The 10,599-nt window shown below is 39.9% G+C and overlaps 1 protein-coding gene across 1 annotated transcript in view; it reads left to right on the forward strand.

Moving 5' to 3' along the window:
• LOC128892998 (forkhead box protein P2-like) overlaps positions 1-10,599 on the forward strand; it is a 371,825-nt gene that overhangs the window by 351,522 nt on the left and 9,704 nt on the right. The window contains exons 5-6 of the mRNA XM_054153696.1: positions 8,318-8,917; positions 9,660-9,719. Coding sequence (XP_054009671.1) covers positions 8,318-8,917; positions 9,660-9,719 — 660 coding nt within the window. The remainder of the gene's footprint in view (positions 1-8,317; positions 8,918-9,659; positions 9,720-10,599) is intronic.

The following is a 10,599-nucleotide window of genomic DNA, read 5'->3' on the forward strand; positions in this document are numbered from 1 at the left end:
CACTCAAGAGATCAAAGAAAAAAGAAAGTAACTAGGTTAACCATAAAATAATTTCTTGTTCACCAAAATTTAACGAAATAATTAATCCTCAGTGATTCTTCGAGTAGTTCAGCTTTCCTTTTATACTTGTACATCTCTCTATTCGATATTTAAAGTCTATCATAGGAGAATGAACCGGGAAATGCGTGTACTCCAATATTTTTCAGCTCGTTCGCGTTCGACCAATTAAAACGTCACGACGTAGGCGAAGAATTCGGCAGCGTTTCGAGGCGCCTGTTGAATTACAATGCTAAAAATCAATCGTAACATCGAACCCTCCCCCCCTCCCCTCCCTGCGCGCTGTCAGACACACAGAGAGGATTCCGTACGGGAATTTTAACCAATACAAGCATAATAGAATATTTCCGGTGCATGGCGTTTCGAGGCAATGAAAATATCACGACTAACAGATCCGAAAGGGACGTTCAATATGGAATGCGAGGAAAAAGCTAGAAGGTAAATCCGATTCGGATTTGTGGAATAAACGGATCGACAGTGGACAAATCACCGAATTTTTCCCTCGTGGGGAATTTTTTTCTCTCTCCTCTCTCTCTCTTTTTTTTTTTTATCCTGTTCGATCGCTCGTCCCAAGTGTCCGCGGTAACGTGTCGAGGCTTCGTTGCATCGTGGCGTGTATAAAACGACGCTAAATAAACATTCGAGACACCGCGTACGTAACGAGTTTAAAATTTAACGATATACCATCGATTTCGGGTGAACTATCTCTCCACTCCACCCCTTGCCAATCGAATTCACCGGTATCCCGAACGCGGAACGTCACTTTCCCTGGACCGCTCTTGTCGTTGAGGAAATTAGCGTTTATGTGCCATCAATGGTGCCACGGATCGCTTGATTAGCTATGGAGGCTATTAGAGTAAATAACGGGACCTGTTTAAACAATCTACAGGGCCTAAACCGTGGCTCTGCAGGTGTTCTTCAATGAAATCTCCCATGATTAGTCGAAGGGTTGACGGAGTTTCGAGGAATTACCTAGGAAGTTTGTTTTAGAATTGTTTTTCGCGTTACATCCATCAAAGTTACAAAAGCAACATTTGCAATATCATTGAGCCGTTCATTCCGCACAAATCGATTAACTCCACTCTTTGATAAATGTTAAATTTAAATGTCAAAGCACTTGGTATAGTCGTAACTTTTTATATTTATATTAACTTTCCAGAAAAGAAAAGAACTTTCTTCAGTATTTATTTGAAGTTATGTTATAAAAGGAATTTGAAGAAACAATGTACACTTGGTCGCATTTCTTTACTTTTTCTCAATGTTTATTTGAATTTATGTTATAAAAGGAATTTAAAAGAACAATGTACACTATTTCGTTGCATTCCTCAAGTTTTTGTTTTATGAAGTTAATCGATTTGTGCAATGAACGGTGTTTAAGTCAGGAAGAAAATTGTATGACGTGTACGGAGAACATGTATTGACAGAAGGCTAATGCCAACGATAATTTCAATATTGAAAATGCAACACTTAGCCTAATCGAATCTGACGAAGGCAAAATAAAGGGAAACCGCTAATATTAACCCTTTAGACCTGAATTACATTTCTCTCGTATTAATGCAATTCAATTTTTACGGTCAACTTAGACTAAAACTAATATGGAAAAAGCAAAAAAAATCCTAATAGTATAGTCTTCCTCGAAAACTGACCTTTCTTGCATAAATAAGGACATTTACCCTAAACGATAGTTGTCGATAATTCAATGTCGTGTCCTTAATAAGCGCCACGTCTGAAAGGGTTAACAACATGTAAAATCGCTAAAATATTAACCCTTTGCTCTCGAGGCTTTGTTTTCTGGTATCTATCAGCAACTCGAGATCCTTTTTTCAGCATTCTATTGTTACTCACGAATACTAAGCTTAGATTAACCTCGAAAACGAGATTCTTAATTTGAGATTTGAAAATCAAGCCACCTTCGCCTCAACGACAATCATTTTATCGACACTTCGAGTTCCAAATAAATTAAACCTCAACAAAAGCTAGTGGTGACTAAGGATCACTTCTCGACTCCAAAGGGTTGAATTTGAATCACTGAAAAATTTATCAACATGGTCCAATAAGACTCCGCTCCCAATGACTCACGATCCGAACATTGAAGTCGCTTCATCAGTCCGCGTAATGTCCGACGAAGCGGAAGACGAAGCGGAAGACGAAACGAGATGCCGAAGAGGGAAGACCCAGGGAGACGGAAAGTATAAAGACGAAAACCTCGGAGAGGAGCTCATATACAGTAGTTTCGGGGGTCGAGGAGGCGATGGTTTGTCGAGAGACAGGGCGGGGGTCAGGGGTCCTGGAATAAATCCAAACAGTAAACAGAACGAGATAGGTATAGAGGTAGCATCGCGGGGGTGGCGGTGGGTTTGGTGAAAATTCTAATATATAAAAGATATGAAGGCCCTGCGACGACGACCACGACGCAGAGACGGTGGCCCTCTTCCTCCGATCCCGAAGGAGCCTTCGGGATTCAAATAAGTGGCGTTACGCGAAGCGGAGGGGGAGGTCGAAAGGGGTCGAAGGAATCTGAACAGCCAACAACAAGCGCGGCTCCCCGACCTTTATTTAACCTTTTCTTAAAAGAGTCTTAGGAGTCCCTCTTATCTGTAGTCGATGGCCCTTCAACGTCGGCTCTTATACTTTCATTCTTCCGTACCCTTATATTTTTTTCCTTTGGCCCCGGTCGTGTACACACGTCGAGCTTCATCGTCGGTTACCCTCTCTCCCCTTCCCGCCCCTGGAAACGTCCGGGAACTGAACCGCTCTCGACGCTTCGCGATTTTTCCACCCCTTTCGGCCGACACGGCGGCTTTGGACGTTCAAGATTCTTCGTTTCTTCGTTAGCACGGAAGAAACGAGACACGCGGCCCAGGAGAGAAGGAGAGAGACGGAGTCCGGTATTAATTAGCGAATTAAAGGATCGCGATCTAACCTGCGCTGGTGCGTCTGGCTAAAGTGGATTAAAACCTCCGATCGTTGCTTTCCATTAATTTCGTTGAGTAAATGGTTCCTGTCGCCGGGTCGCGGGTGACGTTTCTTATTGTACTTTTCCAAGGCGCAAGGCATCCCGCGGGAGCTTCTTTTTAAATTCGGTGGTCGTCTGCCCTGGAAAACCCTGGCGAACGAAACTATTGAAATCGGGGAGGGGGGGAATCTTGTATTTCAACATCCGGCTGAATGGTGGAAGACAGGTCTTTGCAGTATGTGAAATATTACAATAGAGGTTGATTTTGAGATTTTGAATCGAAAACGTATTTTTATCGAAATGAAACGTTGCCTATGTTATTCGGCGGTAGTGTAGCTCAGTGCATCCTGAGATTACCTGTATAATTTTATAGTATTAGTATAGATAGGTGTAGAAATGAATTCTCTGTCTCTATTATCGACAATTTATAACTCTAGTTTAACCCATTCGCTGTTAGACAAAGGGTCTAGCAGGATAAGGATAGGCAATCGACCCGCAATTTTCATTGCTATTATGTGTCGTATGCAATGCTTTCGACCTAAAACATCATCTCACAAAGTTTCAGACCGTTACCCCTCCGTTTAAGAGTAATATGAAACATCCTTAACTTTATTATTTTTTTTCTCGGTTACTATTTCAGATATTTAAACTCTGCAAAAACGAAAATATTCCTACGTATAAACTGCATCTCGTATATATTTTTATCAGGGTATTTCTTTAATTGTTAAGAGTAGATAATAATTTATTTTTTGCTGGTGGTAATTGCAAACAACCCTATGAGTGACACCTGCCAAAAAAAATCAAGAATGATGATAGGTTATTTAGCTGACACATGTAAAAGTTTCAGAACGGTCCTGGAACATGGTGAAATAATTGAAAAGAAACAAACATCCCATGCGTTGCGCTCCGAGCAATGGGCTTAAGTAGAATGAGACAATGGTCAGACACACTACGCGTATCGTTACAGCTATGCATACGACAGGGAGGCAACCAATTTCGACAATTTTGTAATTGATATCATAAAATTTTCTTTAAAAGTATTCTGTTTAATGTTTCTTAAACGATATCTAGACATTGTAGCTTAGTTGTAAATAATTAAAAAGAAACAAAACAAGTACGTTCTTTTGCATAAGTACGAACGCGATCATTCGCGAAATTTCTTTGAGTAATTGCAATGAATTCTAACTACCGAATTAAAATAAAACATTATCTGCTCTCGCGAAAGTTCACTTTGGCAAGTTTGGACGTTGATTTACACCCGGTGTGTGCCTGGTGGGCTCGAACAATCGTGTTTGCAGAAACGTCGGCCGCGGATCTCTTCTGCTTGTTTGTGAATCGCCCGAGACCCGTTTTCGATTCCACGAAACGATAGGCGACTGTTGTCGTAGCTGTTTAGAATGCTCGTTTCGAAACGATGTTTCCGCGGTGACAATTCCGACGAAACGAACCGGGACGCGCGATGAATCTTCAAAAATCTTTTGAAGATTCCGCGTCTCGCGATCGAAGGTCGTTTACCCGAATAATAGATGAACGAAAACGCCTCGTAGAAATTTATTCCGGAAGCCTGTAAGGGGTGTACTCTTTTCTCTGGGTTGAAAAATAGATTCTTTGTTGATTAGGATCTTTGAAATATTTCAAAAATGGTACAATTTTCAAAGTTATGGTAATAGAATATTTCACGTAGCTTTTAAATAAATTGTGCAGGATCATTGAAAATTTTAGAGTACCTTCTATATATTCACGTGTAAATATACACACTAAATTTTAAAAGTTTATCTCGAGTACCTTGTCTGCAAAAAAATCATCACATCTGGTTCAAGAAAAGGACTACTCCTAAACTCGAAGTAAAGGACTTTTCGGAGGGGCTTTAGGATTCCAGTATTTGTAATAACTAGACTGCGAATCTTTACACAAAATAAAATCTGCGCGAACGTGTCTACAAAAGTTAAATCTAAATAAGAATTTATTTTCTTTTGCAAATATTATAACATGATCTTTACTTTCAATCATTTTTATATTCTTGCATGTTGTTTGCATTTTGTAGTGTCTTGGACATTCAAATTTCTCATAAACGCATACAAATCCGCAGTCTAGTAATAACAAATATCCACAAATTTTCAACGATCATGGATGCTTATGAACAACCAACGACAGTCCACCTGATTAGAGATTGCGTATCTTTTAATCTCTCTAGTTTCCAAGGATCCGCCATTTTGTCCGGAAACAGGGAAAACGCGTGGTATAAATCGAACCCTGTACTTTTTCATATATATCTGGTGACTTGGCTCGCTCTGAAAACACAACGGTTTCGTCTGTTTTTCCACGGAGACGTTTTTCCTTTCGCTTCGAACTTCGGAGACGAAACGCCACGCTCCTGACTAAACACCGATAACGCCCGCCTCGGGGGCACTTTCTTTGCATGTTATAAACATACGTAATCGTACACAAATAAGATTAGCATAAGACTCGCGGACCCCGCATTCGCAGATAGACACGCGATTTTCACGCTCGGCAGGAACAATTGCGAGGACTGGAGCCGAGGAAGGAACGTGTTTTAAATTTATCTACGTCGAGGCTGTCCTCTCTTCTTTTTAGTTATTATATTCGCGGGCGACGTCGCGATCAATCATTGCAAAACGGTTTCATCTGATTCGATTCTTTTTAAAAAAATGTTAGATCAAAGCTTGTTCCCGATGACAATGCGAAAGAGTCGTGTGCGTATGTCTGGCGCGAAACGGATGGGTGTAGGGCACGCAAATGTCCAGTCACGGACCTGGTTGCAATTTGTTAATGGCGAGAAATATCAGTAATTAACGATAACGTACCGCCGGCATTTGTCATTGCAAAGAGATTGAACAAAGTTTTTTCTTTAATTTTTTAAACACCTTTTTTGTACGTTAAAATGACGTTGAATTAGGAAAAGAAAATACGCAATAACCATTCAGACGCTGCAAGAACAAAAAATCGTTTTGAATGAGACGGAAACGTAACGTAGAACAAGCGATCTCTTTTCAAGTTTTCAGATCATGTCGCATGTTTCGCCATCGAGGACATAAGGTAAAAAAAAATCAGATGAGTTCGGCCTTTTGCACAGAGTTGGTGGGTAATCTTAACTCAAAAATAATGTAGGCACTTGTATGATTCCTTGATTTTTACTGAAATGGCGTCATGTTTTCTGAAAAGTGGTAGATATGCAAATTTTTAGGTCATTTTGAAATTGATTATATGCGATTAAAAAAAAATGTCATCAAATTGGAAACCAATGCCTTTTAAAGGAAAGTTTCTCAGCTGTCCAAAACATTCATTGAAATTTTTCTACGATCATGTATTCATGAGTTATAGGCGTTCGAAGTGAAAAGTACCCGTTTTCACATAATCATAAAGAACTCGGTCAATAAAAATTGTATAGCAAAACCAAAACAACGAAAATAACGGGAAAAGTTTACTCTATAATACCATTTAATTGAATTTGCCAAGAAAAATTTTTTTCGTACTGTACATACCTTCAAAGTTAACGAAAATGTTTCAATATTCCTTCGTTGCACTTCATTTAAGAAAAAAAGTGACATGGCCAGACAAAAAAAAATGTTGATCTCCTGATTCGAAAACTAGAGATTTCGGCCTATAAAATAACATTTCCAAATATTTTTTATGATCATTCTTCGCGAAGATATAGTCACTTGAATATGACCAAAATTTTCGAAAAATTTTTGTGATCCCTCAATTTTGTCTAGCAGTGTACAAACAATAAACATGTCTAGTGTGTGCATTCTCTTGTCAACTTGTCATCTTGATGCTAAACGGAACGAGGAAAACATTCGTTACGAAAATGGTGTAAATCATGATCGCTACGAGGAACGACAATCCAATTTCACGATCACAATATTATTTTTTTAAACAAAAACATTGGTTCTAAAATGAACATTTGAAATCTTTGTTCATTTCCTTGGTCATTTTTTATAGAATTCGTGAATGACAATCTAGTCCCATCTAAACTTCCGTGAGATAGAGAGGTTGAACTGAACTTTCCTAAAATTAAGCAAGAGCGCCCCGAGAGAATTAGGCTTGTTAGAAAAATCGTCGAAAGGGTTGCGGGTGAAATCGATTCAAACTAAAAGTCCTCCACTTAGCGAGAGATAAAGGAGTTTCTGTTTTGGCGACACCGGGGCCGCTTGTATAAAGTCAAAACGCGAGATAACAAGGGGTGCGAGATGCGAGACGCCAAGGCGACGGTGCAAGGGAAGAAGCAGCGCCGAGAGATGGAAAAGAGGGAAGAAGAAGCCTCGGGCGGAATATTCATGATATAAATGCCGTGTAATGTGCGCGCGTTAAACTTCCAGCGTATTTTGAGCAATATTGATCTTATCTAATGGTATTCGAGCCCGAGACAACGCGAGATTCCCCGTCGTTTGGCTGGCTGAGCCACGGTTACTTCGACGACGGAGGAAAACTCGCTGTTGTCTGAATGACGTCGACTCCCGAGTCTCTTCCTTCGTTGTTTACGCAGCGGGATTTGTTTTATTAAGTTCTATCATCAAGTAGATTGCGGAGCGCAAAGGCGGAACGGGATAAACCCGTTCTTCCGCTCGCTTCGAGATCCTGCGGATGAAAGAACTTTCCTCAACTATCGAAACCGGCTTTCCGAGACTGATAGATTTCGTGGCGTTTTATTGTATCGAATGAAACGTGTCTTCGAATTGTTCCGAAATTTTGATATTATTGGGCTGTCTGGAAAGTCCATGCCGATTTTTAGTAGCCGGCACAGGTCTGAATACGTCGGAATGGCTGAAAACAAATAACATGTATACATTCCTTAAAAGGTGGGAAAGTTGTGGAACAAAATGGTACATATATAATTCAATAAATATACATTAAAATTCAAATATACCTTTGAATTTTTCTTAAAAATAAGCACGAACTTTTCGGACAACCCAACTGTTTTCTTTAACCCTTTGCAGTCCGAATTTTCTGATTTCAGTAGATTTTTATCGAACCTCGCTCTACATTGGATCACAAAGGATTAACACTGAACCTGTCGCGACCGGTTAAATGTCCGTTTGAAAATGTTTGTGCATAGTTCTTTTGTGCTACTAGCATACCCATAATTCACAATTCATAGCAGGCTGATATAAGCCTCTAGGCTATCCGCTATACCAACCCCTTCGAAGGAATATTATTATTATTATTAATTATTCGCCACCTGTAAGCAAGAACACCCCCAACCCTGTCCCCTTAGCGATACAAACGCAAGGCAGCTCGCAACCGACTTTGATCGAGCTCTCGATCTCCATTTTCCTATTGCAGGCTACTTCGCTGTTTGCAGCCCTGAAGCAGCAGCAACAGCAACCACGCGACAGTGTTCCTTCTTCGAGGGAGCGCGAGAATCGGGAACGGGATCGGCTGTCGGTCCGTAGCCGCGAAAACTCCAGGAACAACGAGATCGGAGGCGGTGCCGTGGACCAACAGCAACAACAACAGCAGCAGCAGCAGCAGCAACAGCAGCAGCAGCAAGACCTCACGATCGAGTACCAGAGCAATGGGAAGCTCAGTCCCGCTGGGCACGCAGTGACAACAGCACCCATGACCCAGCAAAAGCAGCCTATCATCACGCAACAATCGCAACAGCCCAGTTCGGGGGCGCCTGGTCCCCAACCGAGTCCCCATCAGAGCCCACAGGCCCCTCAGAGGGGTTCGCCGCCGAATCCTTCGCAGGGTCCTCCTCCTGGAGGGCCGCCAGGGGCACCACCCTCTCAGAATCCCTCGCAGATGATGCTCAGCCCGGCGAGCGGCATCCATCAGATGCAACAGCTGCTCCAGCAACACATACTCAGCCCCACACAACTGCAGTCATTCATGCAGCAACACACGCTCTATCTGCAGCAACAACAACAGCAACACCATCAGGTATGTGGCTTGTTTCTTAATGAGTTAATGTAAGAGGATGTTTATTAGGTAATTTAATTAAAATTGAATTTACAAATTAACTGGTACTTAATTATATCAGTTGTCAACATGATCAGACATGTGACTTGTTTGTTGATAAATAAATGTAAGAGGATGTAAGAGGATGTTTCGGAGGTTGATCCTTTTGAAATAACGTGCTATAAGTAGTAACTGATATAATTAAGTATCAGTTAATTTGTAAATTTTATTTCTATTTAATTAACTGGTACATATTTAATTTGTAAACTTCATTTTAATTTAGATAATACATATACGTTTAACATATTTGCATTTGGGATAAATGCATAAAATCTGCAGACTATTTATAAACTTCAATTTAATTTAGTTAATTGTTATATATTTACTGAAAGGCAAGGAAGTAACAATTATTTTATTAATTAATTCTATGGGTGCATATTTTAGCCAATTTTCATGGTCACAAAGAAAATGTATTTAAAAAAACTACTTAGTTATGTTTGTATAAGAATAGAGATTGACTGAATACAGATATAAAATGGACCAAATATAAAATAAATATATATAAATATGTAGTAGCCTACATTTTTATCTTGCAACATTGAAAATTGCTGAAATAAAGGCACCTGAAAATAAGAAAATGATATAATTGTTTCTCTGCCAGTGAAATTCTGTGAGACACGTTGTCGAACCATCAACTGACTTTGATTTCCTTCTATTGTTGCAGGATTCCTCGGAGCATGCGTCGAACCAGGACCGATTCGGCTACTTTTCGTCCTTGAAAGACGTAAGTATACTATTCTTTCGAATTTCATTGTGAAAGTTAGTAGAACGACGGAGGAATCTCGGGTTTCGTTGCTCGTTCGTTCGCGTTCATTGTGCCCGGTCCTTCAAAGTACATTAGCGAAGTTTGTCCTTTTTATCGAGTAAGCATTGCATCCTGGCATAGTTAAACATCTTTCAGATACTTCGCCGTACAAACAGACCGCCTTTTATCACCCTTCGTTGACCATTGATAATTTTAATTATAAAAAGCGTCTGTTTGTTGGGGTACATTCTTCTACTTCCCTTTCCCATCCTTTGGCGCAACTGTGCAAACACCGGAGCATCTCTCCTACGATAACAGGAACTGAGGGATACTTTTATACTTTCTACATCCTCTTCACACCTCACCTGTAATTCAGTTTAAAACTATTTAAAATACGCGATGGTTCCGATGCCACGTGCTGAACTCGTTTTCCAATTTTTCTTTTTTCTTTTATCGAGGAAGACGTGGAATAATTCGTGTAGTACCTTTAATTATAGCGTAAGAGATCAAACTTCTGATTTTTCAATTTTTCTACAGTAGAAAACTCCATCTATATAAATGACAAAATTTATTGAGTTCTATTTCCAGAAAGTTATAGTTTCCTAAAAGATCAAAGCTATAATTTTCCACTTTTTCCACGCTGAAAAACTCTATGTATATAAACGAAAAAATTCATAGAGTCCCATATCCTGAAAATTATAGTTCCCTAAAAGACCAAACCCATAATTTTCCAACTTTTTCACAATAAGAAACACCATCTGTATAGATAAAAAATTCATAGAGTGCCATTTCCAGAAAGTCGTAGTTTCCTGCGCGCAATACTCCCTCCCGTAAACAGCACAAAAGACATTTTCACGCA

This window comes from Hylaeus anthracinus, unplaced genomic scaffold (genome assembly GCF_026225885.1).
Source record: "Hylaeus anthracinus isolate JK02 unplaced genomic scaffold, UHH_iyHylAnth1.0_haploid 2, whole genome shotgun sequence".
Taxonomy (NCBI): Eukaryota; Metazoa; Arthropoda; class Insecta; order Hymenoptera; family Colletidae; genus Hylaeus; species Hylaeus anthracinus.